Source organism: Lutzomyia longipalpis, chromosome 1, assembly GCF_024334085.1.
Source record: "Lutzomyia longipalpis isolate SR_M1_2022 chromosome 1, ASM2433408v1".
NCBI classification, from domain to species: domain Eukaryota; kingdom Metazoa; phylum Arthropoda; class Insecta; order Diptera; family Psychodidae; genus Lutzomyia; species Lutzomyia longipalpis.
The window spans coordinates 36307826-36328260 of NC_074707.1; the positions used below are offsets into that span (position 1 = coordinate 36307826).

Consider the following 20435-nt stretch of genomic DNA (forward strand, 5'->3'; position numbering starts at 1 on the left):
CTAATTTTTCTTGTAGTAAAAAACCTTAAAGAATAAATTTATTTTCAAAATAAAATTATATTATTCTCTGATTTTTGAGGAATTTTTAAGAAGAAAAAATTTGTTATGAAATAATTAATTGAACCATTTTCAGAGAAATATAAACAAGAGACCACCTCACACTGAGAGAGATCTATTTACATAAATTAAGAAAACTAAACCTGCATAGTTTATTGTGCCTTCAGTGTTATCAAATTGTTAGTGAAGTAAACTTCCAGTTAAAATGTTCCAGAATTATCATTTCGTATTGAAATATTATTACAAAAACAAAAATTACAAAGATTAAAGGGATTACAGTGTTGTGGGTGAAGTGGAAAACGTGGAAATCGGGAAGAAAAACATCATTCGACTAAACAACGAAAATAAAAACATTACAAAACATTATTATCTGTTTACAAATTAAAACTCTTGGCCCTGTAATGATTAAGATAAATTCGAGACTCAAGTTTGAAGTTTATTCCTCCTCATGTTTTCATTATTTTTCACGTAATTTTTTTTTCATTTATCAAAACAAATCTCCAAAAAACACTTTAACGTCCTAAAGTTAAATTCCTATCCAATAAAGAAAATAAATTGCAGTGATTAAATAGAAAACAACGAAGGCAAAACAGACAATACATTCGCAATGTTTTTCATGAACTTTTTTTTGAGGCCTTGCCACGAGCAAATTTAATTTCCTCACCAAATAAACAGGGAATAAAGACAAAGTAAAGCGGAGAAATCTCCATGAAATCGATTAATAACCTGGCTAATTATATGCTGGGTACCTATTCTCTTTTACCAGATCCAACAAATAAGGCAAAAGTCATCAATAAATAATCTTTAGAAAAAAGGAATCTTATTCACTTTTCAATTGAAAATTTTATTAACGATATGCCTCAAGGAAAAATTAAAGTCACCGTTTTAAAAGAAAAATGTTAAGAAAGTAAAAAAAAATTGTTCTCCTAGTTATTAAATACTTTCTAGGTTTTTCAATCAAATGACCTGATTAACATAAAGTTCAAAATTAATTTTATGAAAAACGTGATAATTATTGCCTGAGGGAATCCCTGCCTTTCTATTTATTAAACTTGTCGATAAACCACTATTACTGTCTTTTATTTAAAATTGAATTTATTGCCTAATTAATTAAAAATATTTTTTAAAATAAAACCTTATTTATTTAAATTAAAAACATGAAAACAATAAAAAGAATGTAAACATTGACACGTTCAAAAGGATCTAGTACGTTGTTAAACATAACATCTTATGTTGGAGATAAGGACTTGGCGAGGAAATTGAATTCTCTTTTGCCAAAGTCCTCCAAAAATATTTTTTTCTTTTTTTAAACTTAAAACTAACTTATAAATAATTACAGTTAATTTTTTTCTCTTTTTGCAGATTCACCTCATTTTTCGCAATAGCATCGTGCCCAAGAAGTGTTCTGCACATGAAGTATAAAACAATGTAATAAAACAGAGAATAAATCCCTTATTGGTAATTTATTCCATCAACAATTCTTCTAAATAAATTCCTCAAAATTATCTCTAATCAAATAAAAATTAAGCAACATTTTCCAACTCTTTAGCCATTCCTTTTAAATGTTGGCAAAGAATGTGGAAGCAGGTATAGAAAACATTGACATATTTTTAATGATTTCCTAGAAATGGGCAAAACTCGAATATTAATGCTATGACTATGCTTCAAATCACAAAGCACTGCTTGTGCGAGATTTATGTTTCTTATGCTAATTTAATTGAGTTAAAGCGACGACGCTTTATTCTAAGCAAGCACTCCCTTTGCGAGCGCCTAAAACGCGCATCTGAACATTCAGAGTTAGGTATATTGTTGTTGTTTTTAATAATTTGGCACTTTATCGCAGCCATCCACGGGAGATAAAGTACAGTGTGGTGCGAAAAAATGGGATTCTTATGCATAAAATTAAGAAAGTTGTTCAAATTTCTCATATTAGGTAGATAGTTCTAATAAGAATCTAATAAGAGAACTTGATCAAAAGATTCTAATATGTATAATTTTCTGAGAAAATTGGAGAATATCGGAAAAGCAAAGGGTTGAGATGTCCTTTAAGACTTTTAAACCTATAAGATTGCTAAATTATCCAAGTTTTCTTCAATCGTTGATAAATCTTAATGTTGTTTTTCTAAATAATTTAGTTTGTCATAAAATACGTAGAATTTTTTTATTATTATTCTAATTTTAGCTGACATCATTTTGGACATCGATTCAAGCATAAATTTTTTAAATTAACTTTATTTTTTAATATTTTTAAAAATGTTAATTCTTTCTCACACCAACGTTTAAAATTACTATTGAATGAAATTTTTTTAAACTTGAATTTGTGAACGTTTTTCTATTACTTTTAATTTCTCTATTTTAATACGATCAGTTCATTTTCATTTGCTTTAATAAAAATATTTTAAAATAAAAGTAAAATTTTCTTTATTAGAATTACCAGATTTACCAAATCATGTCATACCTGATGAAGGAAATAAACATCGTCGGGACGTCATAGTGAAGTTCTGAAGCTCAAAATTTACAAATTAAATGAAAGTATTAAAATAAGTAACTCTCGTGGTCATTATTATATTTCTTAGATTTCTCATTTTTTAAATAATAAAAAATCTTTATAAATTTGCCCAATTTGATCACAAATCTTCGTTAAATTAAATTAACAAAAAAGGCTCAAAAGGCTCAAACAAGCCAAAAGTTCTGAATGATAGATTAAATGCCTTCTCTAGTGCTTTTGTCAAAGATCTCAGAATCTTAATTCAATCAACAAACTAATTAAATAAAAATTGATTGATTTTGTAGAAAGATTACAAGGCAAAGTGAATAAACCAAAAGTTCTCAAGAAAGATCTTTTAGAAGACCTCTAAATGGGATTCCCTATCTTCAAGGTGAAAGGAGCAATAAAAGGAGAGAGCCCAATAAAAGAGTTGTTACGTAAAAGAAGAACCCTCTTGTGAGGGACCTCCTGTGGCGAGGAGAAACTCCATTGTACTTCCCGGAGGCACATTCCACGAAGTAGAGTGACCAGATAAAAATAAAATGTTGATTGGATTGAATTTTCTCCCCAAATTACAATTTTTGAGTGATTCCGTGCAAAAGATTGTGCAAGAAGTGTTTGGATGCAGAGCTATGTGGGGAACCTGTTTAGCTTGGTCAGCAAGTTTGAGTCTCTTTATCCTCACAAGCAGAGTGGTGTCAAGCCACAAAAATGCACGGGAAAGACATAACATCAATGCCACGAGCCAACAGACATGGATTTGGGGAAGCTCCTCCAGTCGATTGGGGCCACTTGAGTGCGCGATGGCAAAGGTCTCGTGATGCCCGTCTCTCTAAATTGCCCCACAGAGATGGAGTGGAACCGAATAAAAATGCACAGAAGCAGCAAACACGAAAAGATGTGGTGGAGTGTGTGGACTTTGGACCCAAGAGCCAAAGTGAGTCCGGAGAACTTCTGAAATCTCCTCTTCATCTGGCTCTGGGTGCATTTGGGTGCAAAGAAGGGCATACGGGAAGTTGCCCAGAAGATGCGTAATGCCATGACAGTGATGTCCCTGGCCCAAATTACCCAGCAACTCACGGACAAGGGGGAAATATTTGCGATAACCCCTGCGTCATTGAATGCCCGAGTTCGGGCCATCTCCGGAGACGCCATTTAACACCCAGAAAAACTTTCCAATTCACTCCCCCTCCCGGATGGGCCATCCCAAACACACCCATCACCTACCTGCGCTTCTCCTTGACGGGCTTTGCTGCCTTTCCCTGTTGCGGCAACATCTCCTGACCTCCTTTTTGCCCAGAACAAAATCAACAAGGGGGGTTCACTTTACGTTTTTTCTCTTCGTGGAAACTTTCCGTCCGCACTCACATGAAAATGGGAAAATCCACACTTCTCAGAACACTGCCAAGGAAATGTGAATCTCAATCATACAATAAACAAACTCCTGCACTTCCGCCTTTTCCTTTTTCTTCACCTTTTTCACGCACCTTCTTTTTTTTCAACACAATTTTCACCAATATTTACTGAACTGCCCGAGATTGAGGTTGGAATGGGAATGTTAACTCCAGAGGGAGTTGCTGTCTCTTTGCTCTCCTTGAGTGAGACGACAAATAACCCTCACTGTGTGTGGGAGGGAGAGGTGAACAGCTAACTTCTCTTCGCTCCCACACCTGCAAAGCTCGCATTTTTCATCTCACTCGAACGTATTTTCAAGAATCTTTAAAAACTCAAAGAAAAATTGAAAAATAAAAAATTTTATCATTAAAATAATTTCTACTTTTTATTTTAAATTTCTCTCTCAATTTGTTCGACTAAACTTTACCGCGAAAGAAGACAATTTGCGGTATATTCTTTATTAGTCACAATTTCTAAATAAACTTAGGAGTCTTTTTTTGCACAGAATCACTTTTTTCTCTCTACTTCCCCTCCGGATGCTTCGGCGGGACTTTCCGGAGGCGGCCGCTCTTCCGTTGCACCCTCAAGTAACTCATCTACCTTCATTTGAGCCTCTCCTTGAATGCCTTCGTCATCCTCATCATTGTCACCGCTCTTGTTGTACACAGTTGGGTATTTGGAGAAGCACGACTGCATCTGGGAGAAAGCCTCGTAGCAATCTGATCCCTTTGGCTCCACTTCACTGCGAAGGAAAATTCAATAAATTCCCAGAAAACTCCTCAAAAGGAATGAAAAGAAAAAAAAACAAACCTGTAGTGGAAGCAGGAGAAAGCTTCCCTGAATTCCACTCCACACGGTCCCGTGGCCATCCCCCCTAGGCATGGGCAATTCCAATTAATATCCCCATTGGGGAGAATTAGCCCCGGCGCTGGATCTGACTCTGGGAGTACAATTTTACTCGGTCCCGCGAGATCTTCCTTCGTGGCAAAGATAACTTTATCCTTGCCCCCATTGAATTGCTTGCAGTACGACATCCTGGCGGATGAATTAAAAATCCTCACAGCGTACCAGAGAGAGCAGAACCGGTGAGACACAGTTCACGTGAAAGCGGCACGGAATCTCCTGGAATTTCGCAATAAGCGTCAAAGCTGTCCGGACTTTGACGTAGTCCTCCTTTGGCACTCGCAGAATAAGCTTGAGACTCTTTGGGTCAAACTTTAGCACATCCACCGTGGTACAGCCACCAACTTCACCAAAAACCTCCTCAAGAGACGTGAGAATTCCTCCCTTTACGAAAACCGGAAGAATTGGATCACTCGGGATTGTCTTCAATTGCCTGGAAAATAGAGCAATGCGTGAGAATTTATTCTGGTGGGATGCACCAGGATGGGGACTTACAGCGACACGTCAAGGTAGACGTAAGCACTCATGCTTGGAAATAGCAGAAAGGAATCATTTTAGGATTTTTATCACACACGGAAAAACCACCAAAACACAAGGAATATTGAGGTTATGTTGTGTTTTCGATGTTCTCTCTTAGAAAGTCTTATTTTCGATGTTTTCTTGTATGCGAACGGAAATTCTTCCCGGAAGATCTTGTTGAGCTCTTCAAGGGACCTTTTCAGGCTCCCGGGAGGAATAAATTAAACTCAAAATGATTAAGAAAAAGTAAATAACTCCCCTTTATTCAAATTCAATTGGTTGGGAGGCTTAAAATTCCATGAAATAACACACAAATTAAGGCAAATAAGTTCAAATTAAGGGGGGATCACTCTTTGGGGTCCCCAATGCCGTCAGGATTAATGGCAAAGACTGCTTCGGATTCCGGAAGGTTGGGGGAATCGTAGATTTTGCATATTCGCGTCTCTCCGCGCCCTTTTCGCAGGTAGAGGCGTGTTGTTGAGGCATGAGCAACGACATTCCCTCCAACGGGTTTCTTCGGATCGGGATTGAACATCTGTGCCCCATCGACGGTGGCAACAACTTGATTCGTAATGACCACAGCAACGCCAAATTCATCAGCAAGTCTCTGGAGGGTCCTCATAAATTGGCCCAAATGCGTCTGCCGATTGCACAGCTCCCCGCGGCCTTGATAGTCCGTCCGGTAGAGAGCTGTGCTGCTGTCTACGATTAGTAGGGCATACCGGGATTCCACCATCATGGCAGCTGCCTGTGTGAGGAGTCCCAGTTGATGGTCTGAATTGTAGGCCCTTGCAAAGGCCACATTGTCCAGCACTTCGGTTCCATTGAGTTTGTAGCGCTCCGCCACGGAGAGGAGTCTGTCGGGGCGGAAGGTGCCTTCTGTGTCGATGTACAGGCACTTCCCTTCGCCCCCACCTTGACTAACGGGCAGCTGGCACGTTACGGCGAGTGTGTGGCAGATTTGAGACTTTCCTGTGCGGAATTCCCCGAAAATCTCTGTAATTGATCCCGTTTCAATGCCACCGCCAAGCAATTTATCCAACTCCTTGGAGCCTGTGCACAGCTGAATGATGTCAGCGCGTCTCTGGTAGTACTCTGTGGCTGTTGTGAATCCCATTGGTACCAATTTTCCAGCCTCAGTGAGGATTTTATCAGCCTTTGCCTCGGAAATTCCCTTCACAGCCAACAGGTTCTTCTTTAGAGCAAATGCAACTGCTTCCACTGTATAAAAACCCGCTTCCTGGAGCTTCTTCACATCTCCCGTAGTAATCCCCACTGAGGTATTCTGCAAAAAATTCAAAGAAATTAATAAAATGTTAGAATTTTATCCGGAAAATGAAGATTTTGAGGTTAAAACTTACAACCAGTTTAGCAATCATTTGGGGCCCACTTAGATCATCCTCTTCCTCCTCCTGAGCAGCTTCAGCAGGAGCCGCGGCCGCCGCTGGGGCTGCTTTGGGGGCTTCTGCCACTTTTTGCTTCTTCCGTGCCTGTTCGGACATTCTCAGACAATTTTTTGTGCAAAAAAACCGCAAACTTTAACTGAAAATGATGAATTTTCCTCAAGAAAAGCAAAATATTTTCCCTCCTATTTTTCACGCAAGCGCAGAAATCGCGACAGCTGATCGAAAAACATCGACAATTAGAAATGTCAAACTTATTGCAACTTTTTGTGAAATTTTACAATTTCGATAATTTCATTGAAAAGTTGCAATTCCTTGTTTTAAGGGTTTTATTTTCTTATGTTTTTTTTTTAAGGTAAAAATGCTTTTCATCATGAATTTTCTTTAGCTTTTTAGTTTTTAATTAATTTTTTTAATTTCCTTGTATTGTTTCGTCAATTTTATTAGAATGTTTTCAATGAAAATTTCCATTTTTTCATAAATTTCAATGCCATTTTCAATTCCTTAATATGTCACCATTGTTTTGCAAAAATCATCGATTCAATTCAATTGAGCGCATTATAAATGCGCTAAAAGGTCACCAATTCCTGACTTTTCCTGCCCAAGTAGCAATGTCCGAGGACAAGGGTGAGTTGAAGGAGTTTTTTCTTCATCCCTCAAACTAATTGATTCCTTTCGTTGTTCAGGAAATCCCCCAAAGGATGAGAAGAAAGGAGGTGAAAAACCCTCAACGTCGCGGGCGACGGAATTCGACGTGGAAGCCATCCGGAACTTCCTGGCGGAGAAATTGAGCCTTCTCTCGAGCGGTGGTGGTGCAGATGACGAAGCAGATGCCAGGAGGGCACCAAAAGTGCTCGAAAAGGTGGATTTTGATGGCCTTATGCAGCACTGGAAGGAAAAGGGCTTCCGGAATATTGTGACAATGGTCGGGGCTGGGATTTCCACATCAGCTGGTATTCCGGACTTTAGAAGCCCCGACACGGGACTCTACAGCAATTTGCAGAAGTACAATCTACCCCATCCCACAGCTATCTTCGAACTGGACTACTTCATGGACAATCCACAGCCTTTCTTCACGCTGGCCAAGGAGCTCTATCCTGGCACATTCAAGCCCACTCCATGTCATTACTTTGTGAAGCTTCTGCATGACAAAGGATGGCTCCGGAGGCACTACACGCAGAACATTGACACCCTCGAGAGGATTGCTGGGATTCCGGGGGAGAAGATGGTGGAGGCGCACGGGACATTCTTCACGAATCACTGCCTCGGATGCCGCAAAGCCTTCACGATGGAATGGATGAAGGAGGAAATCTTTGCGGACCGTGTGCCCACGTGCACCAGCTGCAATGGGATCGTCAAACCCGATATTGTCTTCTTCGGCGAGAACCTCCCCATGGAGTTCTACGAACTCCCCCAGAAAGACTTCCGCGACTGCGATCTCCTCATCATCATGGGCACATCGCTGGAGGTACAACCATTTGCCTCCCTGCCGGACAAGGTGAACGACACGTGCGTCCGGTTGCTGGTCAATCGAGAACTCGTTGGGAATCGTGACACCATCTGGAGCCTCTTCACGCGCAGCAGCGCTGGGAAAATGGAATTCGGAATGCCCGAAAGTCGACGCGATGTCGCCTGGCTGGGAGATTGCGATGACGGTGTCCAGGCAATTGCTGACCAGCTGGGCATTGGTGATGAACTCCGCGATCTCGTAAAGCAAGAACACGCCCGGATTGATGCAGAATCCACCGAAGAACCCAAAAAACCCGCTCAACCTTCAAAAGAACCCAAAGAAGAGACTTCAGAGCCCCCCAAGGAATCAAAAGAAGCGGAAAAAGGCAAAACTGATTAAGATTTCATTTTATTTTGCGCAGGAAAATTCATTTTAAAACACTGAGAATATAAAGTTTCAATCGTTCCTTAATTAGTTTAGTAACTCCGGCCGAAAAGTGTGAACGCCATGGGCTTGTTCTTGCACTCTGGATGAATGCACTTGTCGGCATCGGAGAGCTTCTCTGGCTGCTCAAAGGGGATACAGAGTGTCTTGGCACCCATTGAGGGGGCTCCTGGTTCCACAAACTCCGCATTTTCTCTGTGAAAAAAAAAGAAAATTTATTTATTTCTTAAAACTCCGAATTTTTAGATTTAAATTGTGCGAAAGTTTTCAATAAAAAATTCTTTAGATTAAAAGGGTTTTAAAATACATTACAAGTCTTTAAAAATATTTTAAAAAATCAATCAAAGAAAAATGGGAAGGAAAATAAATGCATTAAGAGGCAATTAAAGGATGGGAAAAAGCGCAATTATAAGGAGATTCCAGCGACGTTTCGATTAAATAAATTTACAAAAATTGCAAATTAAACTCCAAGTTGTTTTACTGAATTCTCCTTTTCTAATGTCTTTAAAATCTTCCGACTTTTGCAGTTTTTCTTGGATAAATAAGATTTTTTTTAAATAAAATTTATATCAAAATTACAAATAAAAAAACGTTAAGAATTAATTTTTAATTCACAAATTAGAAGATTCTTTGAATATCTTTGTGAAAGAAGAAGAAAACGCGTAAAATTCCAACCAAATATTTTTTGGATCATTGAATCCATAAAATCTAGCCGAGACACATTTTTTGCTATAAAAATATAAATTTTTGTTATTTAGTTGTTATACTTTTAGGAAAACAAAGAGAATTAGGGGTAACTGGGGTAAAATAGTGAATTTGAAAAAAAAATTAATATCTCAAGAAGCAGTGGGAGCTAATCTGTCTAATTTCGTCAGTAGTTGCACTTCCTACCCCTGCCTAAGCCTAGAAAGTTTCATAATAATTGATCCAATATTTTGGCTTTTATTTGAAAAACAAATTTTTCGAACCTCAAAGTTACTCTGACCACTCAACTACAAATTCAGTTTTGGCGAAATTCTCTGCAATATTTTTGATCCACATGCATTTTTAGACAGAGTAACTATTGCTAAACACGAATTTAATCTGATTTTCCGAAAAAATTTTCCGAGTTTTCCCGTAAAACACTGATAGTAAAAAGTACCGCTTGGGGTAAAATGGTGAATTTGGTGTTTTTTTAAAATAACTTTTTAAATTTTTGAAAAAATAATTTCCCTTAATTAGTATAACTATTATATACAATTTGGGATGTTTAATTACTTACTATTACCAATTTTTATAAACTAAAAAAAATAAAAAAGGCAATTTCTTAACTTTAACGTTTTTTTAATTTTTTGTATTTTTTATTAAAAAAAAGTTTTAATTGGTACACAAATCTCTCATTCTCAATAGATATTATAGTGCCTTGCCAAAATAATTTCATTAAATTAAGATTAGCGAACAAAAAACGCAATTAACCATTTTACCCCAGGTTTTTTGGAACAGGTAAATGTGTAAGGGTTTGGAAAATGGCCTGAAAAAGTATTTTCCCATAGAGATAGAGAAAAATCGTCTGAGACAAAGTTGTAGCCCGAAAAATTTCCTTTAAGATAGCTGTCATGGGAAATCTCAAATATTTCCATGAAACTCAGGAAAAAATATCTCCCAAAAATTCACCGAATTACCCCAGTTTCCCCTATAAAACTTCATCAAAACATCTTTTTTAGCATATCCAGGATGTATTGTGCTTGATTTTATGGTTAGTGTTTGTCTAGACTAGACTACATATGTTTTATAAAAAATAAAAGAAACTTTCTGGTCTTTTTTTTTATACAATTTAAAGCGCTAATTTCCAGACTTCAAAAACTTTCCTTTCAATGTTTTTTTTAGTGTTTAAGTTAGATTTAGAATTACTCTAAAAATTAAAATTCTTATAGGCTGATTTGATGGTTTATGTCTAGATTACCTTAAAACATTTTTTTTCCTTAAAAGAAAATCTTAGAATGATTTTTTTATATTGAAAAGATAAATAAGTTTTCGTAGATTTTTTTCAAAACTAATTCACAAAAATCCTATTTTTTTTATAAAAAAAAATAGAAAATAATAACTATTTCGGCTTTGAATCAAAAGAAAAACTTTTCCTTTTATAAGGAGCTGTTTTTTTTAAATCATTTTATGGTTTTGTATTAAAGAAAAATAATTATAGTAAGTAGTCTTAACACCTAAAATCATTATTCTGATTAAAAAAATTATCAAAAAATAAAAAAAAAGATCTTTCGGGGGTCATTTCAAGAGAGCGAAATAGAGTTTAAAGAACATTTCTTACGTCTTATTCCTATTTTAGATATATCTATACCTAATATGGAAAGTTTTATAGCACAAAATGCGTCTTGGCTGATTAATCCAAAAATACGAATTTTCCAAAATCCACGAATTGTAAAAATAAGGCTAAAATAATGTTTTCTACTGAATTTAAGCTCTAATTTTCAGCTTTTTTATGAGTTTCAAATTAATTCTCTTTACTAATCCTACTCACCCTCTTTTAGAAAAAAATATTCACATCCTAATCTTCCAAAAACTCCTTTAACACTTGGAGGACCGAACACTTTTTACCTACGCGGAAGATCAAAATGGTCACAGTGTCCATCATAATAAAAAGGTCAAATATTAAATGTTTTGTTAATTGTAGATCTGCTTATTGAATGAGGATTGAAAATTTAATTAATGCTTAATCTATTTCAAGTATTTATGCAGTCAATTTCTAAATAATTTATCAAAAAAATTGAAAATGAAAAAAAAGTTGCGTAAAATCAGTGCAAAATTGCCAATTCAAATAAAATTTTTTGCTACAATTTTGCTAATTTTCTTAATGCGCCTGAATAATCACTTTCTTCAGTTCTCTAAGTAACTATCTGACCACTTCCGGCATTCATAAGTAATTGAAATTCCCTACAAATAGACGTGATAATTATCACGATAGGTCTAATAGATTTTAATCTATGACGATTTAAAAACTCCAAATGGCCACGGTGTCCACAAAAATCCTCCAAGTGTTAAGAAAAAAATCAAAACATCGCTGAAATCGAATCCAAAACATTTAAAGAAGAAATTTATTTTCATCACTCACCTCTGACTGTCTGCCTTGATTTTATCCTCACACGCTGTGTCCCCGCAGAATGGCGAGAGGATGATGTTCTTTGCATCGAGATACTTGACGAATTCATTCCAATCGCGCGTCAACTTTTTGTGATCATTGAGATCCTTCGTTGCCTTTGCCAGCATATTCTCGTGAATGTTCTCCAGGAGAGCAGCCAAGTCTGCCACTGCTGTGGCCCTCTTGATTGTTATCTTCTGCCCTGTGTCCCTCCGGACGGCCACAAATTGCTCCGCTTTGATATCCCGGGGGCCAATTTCAATGCGCACGGGAACCCCTTTGAGTTCCCAGTGATTGAACTTCCATCCGGGTGAGTAGTTGTCACGGTAGTCCCCTTCAGCGCGTATTCCGCCCTTCAGCAGCTCCTCCTCGAGGGTTTTGCAGCTCCCATAGAGCTGATTCTTCTCCTCAGGCTTCATGCCGGCTATTACGCCACAGGGAACGACAATGGCTTGAATACAGGCCACATGGGGTGGCAGGACGAGCCCCACATTGTCAGCGTGCACCATAATCATCACCCCAATTGTCCTTGTTGTGATTCCCCAGGAATTCTGGTAGACAAACTCCTTCAGCTTCGTCTCGGGATCTTCGTAGACAATTTCAAACATTTTCGAGAAATTCTGCCCAAGATGGTGACTCGTTGCCCCCTGAATGGCTCTCCCACTGGCTGAAATGAAAGCCTCAACGGTTGTTGTGAATTCCCCTCCGGCAAATTTCTCCTTCTCCGTCTTCCTGCCCTTCACTACGGGAATGGCCAGGAGATCTGTGTACACCTTGGCGTACAAATCTAGAATCTCATAGACTTCATCATGCGCTTCCTTGGCCGTCATGAAGGCTGTGTGCCCTTCCTGCCACAAGAATTCACGTGTCCGGAGGAAGGGTTGAGGATGCTTAAATTCCCACCTGACCACATTATTCCACTGATTGAGGCGCAATGGCAAATCCCTGTGCGATTGAATCCACTTCGCATAAGCCGGATACATCACTGTCTCCGATGTGGGACGAACGGCAATTGGTTCAGCCAGATCAGATTCCCCGGACTTTGTTACCCACGCTACTTCCGGTGCAAAATCCGCAATGTGCGTCTTCTCCTTCTCCAACACGCTCCGTGAAACAAAAATGGGGAAGTAGCACTCTTTGACGCCGAGTTTCGTGATCTCCGCATCGAACCACGTCTTGATGGCCTTCCACACGGCAAATGACCAATGCCTGAGGATGTAGCATCCGGAAACGTCATAATACTCAATTAGTTCTCCCTTCGTGATGACCTGGGAGTACCATTCTGGGAGATTTTCCTCCTTTTTCGCCTCCATACCCAAGCGGGTGACTTTCTTCAATCCCCCAGACGTTTCTTCCGGAGGTGTTCCCTCTCTCGACTGGGATTCCCCTCCTTTGGGCTTCCCATGGAATTTCCTACGATTATCCTTCTTTTCAGCATTTGAATCTTCCTTCTTCGGTGCTTCCTTCTTGGGAACTTCTTTCCTCCCACCACGATCTCCTGTTGGGAAATCCTTCTCATTTATCTTCTTATACTCAGCTTTGAGATCCAAAAGAATCTTCACGGCAGCATCAATGTCTCCTTTTGGAGCTTTAGAGGACTTCAAACTCCTCACCAAATCCCCTTGAGCTGTAATCTTGGCAGTGAGCTCATCCCCACCATCGGGAGTCTTCTCTTTTGACGCCATTTCTGACTTACTTTCCGGGACTACACACCCTGGCTTCCAATCCTGCCCTGTGGCTGTCTTGTAGTTCTCCTTTAGCGATAAAAGGATCTTCACAGCACCCTCAATTGCTGACTTTTCTGCTTTATCTCCCTTCAACTTCCTCACTAGATCTCCCTGCTTAACAATCTGAGCATTAATCTCCTGAGGATCGTTGCTCTTCTCCCCAATTGATGAACTTTCCTCCTTCTTTGCAACTTTCGGGGCCTCCTGTGGAGGAGTCTCCTGCCCTGGTTTCCACTCAGTTCCTGTCAACTTCTTAAATTCCCCCTTCAAATCCAGCAAAACTTTCACTTCCTTCGTGATTTCTTCCTTTGACGCCTTCTTACCCTTCAGATCACGCACCAAGTTCCCTTGAGCCACAATCTTTGCATTAATCTCTCCAGCGTCCTCTGCAGGAGCTGCGGAAGGAGCTGTAGCAGCTGGAGGAACACACCCAGGCTTCCACTCCTGCCCTGTTGCTTCCTTGTAGTGCCCTTTGAGGTGCAAAAGAAGTTTCACAGCGTTCTCAACATCAGCTTTGGGAGCTTTGTCGCCTTTGAGCTTCCTCACGAGATTTCCCTGCTCAATAATCTTCTCATTCAGCTCAACTGGATCAATTTCTTTGGGCGACTCCGTGGCAGGTTTAGCTTCAACTGGGGCCTGGAGAAAGAAAGTTAATACAGTTGATAAAGTGGGGGAATCATTTCTTAAACAGACAGAATGCAAAATAGGGTCAACTTTCAGAAAAAATACTTTTTTTAAAATTTTTTTTTCGTTTTAATTCTAAAAATTAAAATTGTTTAAAAACTTTTTAATTTTTTTCTAAATTTTGTGCAAAAATAGGAACAAAACGTTCCTAAAAATCGCAAAGGCAGTGTAAAGGTCTCTCCACGTAATAAAACGTGGCACAACGCGAGTCTTCCTTTCACTTTTTCATTCTTCTTCACCCAAGGGGTGTTTATCTGCCGAATATTTTGATTGTTTTGGCGAATAATCCGAAGATTAGCGAATAATCACAATATTTCTAAAGATCTGAATATTCTCATTTTCAGCTAAAATTTAGTACTTTTTTCAAGTTTGAATTTACTGTTCTTTGGGTACTTTTCAGGATTGAATTTAGTACTTTTTCTGTTTAAATTTAGTACTTATTCCGATTGAATTCAAACCTTTTTTTTTCAGTTAGAATTTACTATAAGTCTTGAATTTGATTGAGTAAAAACCTAAATAGTACCTACTAAAATCTAGCTAAAGAAGTGAAATTCAATTTAGTACTCTTCTGCTTAAATTTAGTACTTATTCCCATTGAATTCAAACCTTTTTTTTCAGTTAGAATTTACTATAAGTCTTGAATTTGATTGAGTAAAAACCTAAACAGTACTAAATTCTAGCTAAAGAAGTGAAATTCAATTTAGTACTTATTTGTCTTTTTAGTACTTATTCCTATTGAATTCAAACCTTTTTTTTCAGTTAGAATTTACTATAAGTCTTGAATTTGATTGAGTAACAACCTAAATAGTACTAAATTCTAGCTAAAGAAGTGAAATTCAATTTAGTATTTATTTGCCTTTTTAGTACTTTTTCCGATTGAATTCAGAACTTTTTCAGCAAGAATTTACTATATTTTCAACTGGAATTTAGTATGTTTTCTGCTAAAATTTAGTACTTTTAATTATTTAACTTACCTTCTTAAGATTGAATTTTTAAATATACTAAAATCCAGGCGAAAAAGTACTAAATTCAGTAATTAAAAGTACTAATTTCTAACACAAAAAATACTAAATTCAAGTTGAAAACATGGTAAATTCTACCTGAAAAAGTTCTGAATTCAATCGGAAAAAGTACTAAATTTAAGTCAAATAAGTACTAAATTGAATTTCACTTCTTTGTGTAGAATTTAGCACTTTTTCGGTTTTTACTCCTCAATCTCTACAAATTTGAGATTAAAAAAAAGAAAAGTTTCTTCTGCTGAATATTTTGATTTCTTTAGCAAATCATCCGAATATTTTCGTTTAGTTAAACGCCCCTTGTCTGAACCACAAAATGCTTCAATCAAGATAAATGTTCAATTGAAAGGTATCTAAGAAAAAAAGATGGATGACTTACCGCTTGTGCTTTGGCCTTCTTCGCTGGGGCTGCTTCTTGCTTTTTAGGTGGCCCCGCTGTTGGCATTTCCTTCTGATGCCCATCCGGAATGGCAAAGAGCACCACTGGAGTCTCGAGATTCGTGTACTCGCTCTTTGGCGCATACGCTACGTCCACACGGAAGAAGCCTCGTCGCTGAAGCTGAATAATGTCACCCTGTTTGAGTTTCTTCAGCTCCGGATCTCCCAACATTTCAACTTCCGTGCGTGTTTTGCCGCCAATAAAGTCTCGGAAGTCTTCATCCTTTCCCAGCACCCCTTTGCTGATGATATGATCAAAGTACACGCAGAATGTTGGGGGGTAGTCTGTGGGTGGAAGCTGTGCCAACCACGTCAACTTAACGGTCTTCTTGTAGTCTTTATTGTCGAGATTCAAGCTCGCATCCACCGAGGTGATCTTCCCGTCGCTTTTGTTGATTTTGTTAATCAGCAGGTTGCCCCAGTTGATGAAGGTGGCATTCTCACCCTCCTGCAGCGTCTCTGCGTCCGCGTAATCAATGAGAATTTGCGGCCCCAGATCGACTTTCTTCATCCCAACTTGTTCATTCTTCGGATGAGCTGGAACCTCAATTGTTTCCTTCTTAGCTCCGGCAACATTCACAACAACTGTGTTACCTTTCTCAAGGACAGTGTACCGCGGAGCAATGGGATCGATGACTTTCTTATTGAATGCCCAAATCTTGTCCCATTCCATGAAGACAACGGACTTGCTGGATCCCTGGGCAATGATGAATTGCTTTAGCCCCTCGACCGTCATCCCGCGGCGGAGGATTCCACGCACAGTGGGGAAACGTGGATCATCCCAGCCATCAACGAGGCCCTCATCGACGAACCACGTTAGTCTGCGCTTCGACAGCACCGTGCTCATCATATTGAGGCGACTGTACTCCCAAATTATCGGCCTACGCAGCCCCAGGGCTTCAATGAACCAGTAGAATTGATCATCGCGGTCATGATACTCCATTGTCCTGCAAAATAACCAAAAAAAAATCCTTCAAAACTCCTTTCTTTTGAAGATTTCTTTTTGCAATTTTTACGACCATCACTGTGATCGTTTCGGGTTTCTTTGCAAAGTAAACAAGAAAGTCAATCATAACGCGTCCAGTTATAAGAGTTGGTGTCCCACAACGTGTAAAAGTTTGTTTATGCGTTGTAATGCGATTTGTGAGCAGAATTAGTAGGCAAATTGATTTTTTTTCGTGAAATTCAGTAATTTGATGCAAAAAATGGTCATATCTCTGGTTCTATAAGACCTACAGAAATTTCTTGACTAGTTATGGAAAGGTCTTAAAATAAGCCAGAATATGGGATAAATTTTGATACTTTTCAAGGTCACATCTAGAACACAAAATGGCGGCTTTTTGTTTTACTAAAACAGTTTTTGGCGTTTTTTGTCTCGAAGAAGTGGTTCTAGAGGGTTCTGATGTTCTAGAAAGTTGTAAAGAATTGCAAAACCTTTAATTTGATACTAAGACGAGCAAAATCGGTCAAGCAGTGCAGGAGATATGGCTCTTAGAACTTTTCAAATTCAAGATTTTTTCAAATGGCTATATCTTCTAAACGGCGACATAAAATTTCTTCCTTTTTGGACTGGTGAAAGATATTGAGTCAAGCTACAACATATCAAAATTTAAAAGATTTGCCTAATGGGGATTCGAAGATATTACCCCTTAAAGTTAGGCAATTTTTGTTTTAGATTTTAGCGCCTCTTGCGGATGTTTTTGGAACTTGAAATGTTCTAGATAGTTGTAGGGCTTCGCAATACCTTTCATTTGATACCAAGATGGTCAAAATCGGTCAAGCCGTTCTCGAGATATATCGAAAAAACACTTTTTGCTTTAGGCCGCCGGAATTATAACGTAACCAAATTTTTGATCCGGCCGGCCTGCCGGTGGTCCAAACTTTGTCTTATATCTCGAGAACGGTAACAGATAGAGACTTCGGGTTTGAAGTTTTCTATAGAAATGTGGGTGTACGTGGTTCATTTTGTGTACATTTGCGTACGTAATTAAAAAACAATTAAGTCAGGTAGTAATTCTTCCGTAGTTGGTACACTGCAGTAAATGTTGCGTCCGTTGCGACTTCTTAAAGACTTATTTTTGGTTGTCGTAGAAATGAGTCGGTTACAAATAAATATTTTTTTTATTTTCAGTTATTTTTTATTAAAGAAGTAAAACCAAAATTGTATATTCCAAGGATAAAATGCAGTAGATAAAATTATTATGTAAAATTAGTTTCTCTAATCAAATAATAAGCAGGGAAATATTCAATATTTTATTCAACGCATTATGACTTCTTTAAGATTTCATTTTGGTGGTCATTCGCATGTTTCTCTTTAATTGCGTTTTATTGTGATGTTAATTAACATTTTGCACTAAAATGTATCCATGAATTGTTTATAAGTAAATTACAACGATGAAATCATTTCAAAATGTCATTTATATTAAAAGATGAAGCAAAAATTGAATTTTATGTTCACGACTACCCACAACTTTACGTATCCTTATTACAAAATGTTGTCAGAACTACGACAACACTACGACTACTTTTCTTAAAAAGTACCAAGTATTTTAATTTTTTGCATTATTTTATTGAAAAATCGTAGAGTAATTGTTGATGACTATTTATATGATTCAATTTTGAACAAGAATACAATAATAGCAATAATAATTAAAATATTGGAAAAATAGTTTTGACTAGTCGTGAAAACCCGTGTTGCTTGGGTCGTTAAAGAGCAAGAACTGAGCTGATGTTGCTGAAAATGGTATGTTTCATTTTGTTTGTAAGTTGACCTGTTGGCGCAGGTAGTGACCTTTTTTATTAGTCTTTAATTGTTTTTAAATTACGTACGCAATGCACTCGAAAAAGGTAACGTACGCATGGTTAACGTACGCAAATAACATGACACCAAAAATTTTCCACCACCATTTTCGTAATGTGGGATGTCTAAAACGTGCTCATACCAAGTTTGAGCTGGATCTGAGGTGGTCGGTTTTTCCGACGATTACAATACTTGGTGTTGGCCACGAAGTGGAACACCAACTAATTAAATTCCTTGGAATTCCTCCGCAAATTTTAATGAGAAAGAAGACAAACCTGAGTGTGTGGGTGACTCCCTCAATGGCATCAACGATGGGGCAGGCAAAATCATACGTTGGATAGACTTTGTACGTTGTTCCGGTGCGTGGATGAGGTTCATTCTTGCACCGATAGATCGTTGGATCGCGCAAGCATCCATTGGGGGAGCTCATGTCAATCTTGGCACGGACACAGCACTGCTGCCCACGTGGGCTGCCTTGGAGCATTTCCTGCCACATTGAGAAATTCTTCTCAACAGAATTGCTCCTGTTTGCTGACTCCGTTCGCTGCTCGCGCTCCTTTTTCATCTTTTCCGGATCAGTGTCATCCACGTAGGCCTTTCCCTCCTTGAGGAGCTTCTCACAGTACTCCAGCATGAGATCAAAGTACTGCGAAGTGTGCGTGAAGACATCCGGTTTGATTTGCAGCATCTCCAAATCCTCCAGGATAACCTTCTCAAAGTGAACATTCTCCTTGGCGGGATTTGTGTCATCAAAGCGCATAATGAGCTTCCCCTGGAAAGCTTCCTGGTAGTACTGATTGAGCAGGGCAGCCTTGGCGTGACCAATGTGAAGGTAACCCGACGCCTCCGGAGGGAATCGCACAACAACCTTCCCCATTTCTGCTCCAGGAAGCTCCACAAACTTCCCTTCCTGTTTGCGATCGCCAAACTTCTCCTGCGCCACTGTTGGTGCTTCCTTCCCCTCTTCCTTCTTCGGCAAGCCAGCAATAACAGACTGCACACAATCCTGGGCAAGGATCAGATCGTACCACCTCTGTACATTCACTGGAATCCCGACTTCCTTCAGTTTTGCATAATTATCGTAGATTGCATTGAAAACCGCCAAATCAGCAATTGTCAGGCGATTGCTGACCAGATAAGTCACTGGGGCGAGAGTTTTATTGAGATAATCCAGCTGAACGGAGGGATTTGTGCTGAAAGTCAAACTGAATGACAACCAGTGATCAATTTGAGTCGCCACCAGGGCATCATTTTCATCATATAACCCCGCAGATGGAGCACTGCGAGCAACTTTCCTCAATAGATCATTCCTTCCGGCAGCTTCCTGGAAATCTCCCGGAAGGCTCTTCCACTCAACTTCCACCTTCCGGACATCCTTCGAGAGCTCCCCCGCAGCCAGAGCACCTGCAAAAATAACACAAATCCCATGAATTCTCAATAATTTCACAATTCCATAAAAAATTGCAGAGAATTTCATCCCAAAATGAGCAGCATTCATAACCTCAAATACACCCAAAGGAAAATTATTAATTTTCTCAAGATCTCTTACCAATTGGGGGATTATTTTTGTTGCAAGTCAATTTCAGAGCCATTTTCAAATCACTTTCACGTGAATCACTAAGGTTTTCACTGTACTTTTGCGGAAAATGCAACACGAAAAATTTGTTCGTGGCACCATTCAAGACGGAAAAACATAGAAAGTGGAGGAATAAAGAACATCGAAAATTAACCTAACCTACAAAAGAAAAACGTTGAGAATTTTCAGAAGCAAAATCGGCAGAAAGAACGCTAAATAAAGAGTTTTCTGTGAATTTTGCACAATAAATGTTAAAAATATTTATTTAAAAATGGGATTAAGACTCTAAAAACTATGTGAAACATGATAAAACTGTTAAGCGTAAGAATTAATGAAAAAAAGAAAAAGGTTTGTGAAGAAGGCGCCATCAGCCATTTGTGAGTAAAAAATCAAAAATGGTGAGTA

General features: G+C 38.5%; 6 protein-coding genes across 8 annotated transcripts in view; 1 reads left to right on the plus strand and 5 right to left on the minus strand.

Annotated features, from left to right (window-relative positions):
- LOC129787046 (protein similar) overlaps positions 1-4105 on the minus strand; it is a 75488-nt gene extending 71383 nt beyond the window's left edge. The window contains exons 1-2 of one of the 3 annotated variants that reach the window (XM_055822344.1): positions 4020-4105; positions 3773-3946 (exon numbers count right to left, since the gene is read on the minus strand). In XM_055822344.1, coding sequence (XP_055678319.1) covers positions 3773-3822 — 50 coding nt within the window. In that variant the 5' untranslated portion in view covers positions 3823-3946; positions 4020-4105. Of the gene's footprint in view, positions 1-3772 lie in introns of all 3 variants that reach the window. The other 2 variants (XM_055822343.1, XM_055822345.1) reach the window with 2 other exon arrangements.
- A 193-nt stretch (positions 4106-4298) lies between these two features.
- Positions 4299-4974, minus strand: LOC129787051 (mitochondrial intermembrane space import and assembly protein 40-B). Its single transcript, XM_055822350.1, has 2 exons — positions 4751-4974; positions 4299-4682 (listed from the first exon to the last, which is right to left on the minus strand). Exons 1-2 carry the CDS (start codon positions 4972-4974, stop codon positions 4448-4450), a joined length of 459 nt encoding a protein of 152 aa, XP_055678325.1. The 3' UTR covers positions 4299-4447.
- Positions 4975-4987: 13 nt separating this feature from the next.
- Positions 4988-5469, minus strand: LOC129787053 (ribonuclease P protein subunit p14-like). Its single transcript, XM_055822352.1, has 2 exons — positions 5339-5469; positions 4988-5276 (listed from the first exon to the last, which is right to left on the minus strand). The coding sequence occupies exons 1-2, from the start codon at positions 5368-5370 to the stop codon at positions 4988-4990; spliced, it is 321 nt and encodes a 106-aa protein (XP_055678327.1). The 5' UTR covers positions 5371-5469.
- Positions 5470-5598: 129 nt separating this feature from the next.
- LOC129787050 (DNA repair protein RAD51 homolog 1) lies at positions 5599-7006 on the minus strand. Its single transcript, XM_055822349.1, has 2 exons — positions 6724-7006; positions 5599-6647 (listed from the first exon to the last, which is right to left on the minus strand). Exons 1-2 carry the CDS (start codon positions 6862-6864, stop codon positions 5709-5711), a joined length of 1080 nt encoding a protein of 359 aa, XP_055678324.1. The 5' UTR covers positions 6865-7006; the 3' UTR covers positions 5599-5708.
- Positions 7007-7261: 255 nt separating this feature from the next.
- On the plus strand, positions 7262-9124 carry LOC129787049 (NAD-dependent protein deacetylase Sirt2). Its single transcript, XM_055822347.1, has 2 exons — positions 7262-7392; positions 7452-9124. The coding sequence occupies exons 1-2, from the start codon at positions 7275-7277 to the stop codon at positions 8612-8614; spliced, it is 1281 nt and encodes a 426-aa protein (XP_055678322.1). The 5' UTR covers positions 7262-7274; the 3' UTR covers positions 8615-9124.
- LOC129787048 (bifunctional glutamate/proline--tRNA ligase) lies at positions 8608-20150 on the minus strand. Its single transcript, XM_055822346.1, has 5 exons — positions 20004-20150; positions 18730-19858; positions 15596-16601; positions 11763-14152; positions 8608-8854 (listed from the first exon to the last, which is right to left on the minus strand). The coding sequence occupies exons 1-5, from the start codon at positions 20044-20046 to the stop codon at positions 8692-8694; spliced, it is 4731 nt and encodes a 1576-aa protein (XP_055678321.1). The 5' UTR covers positions 20047-20150; the 3' UTR covers positions 8608-8691.
- Positions 20151-20435: the final 285 nt, after the last annotated feature.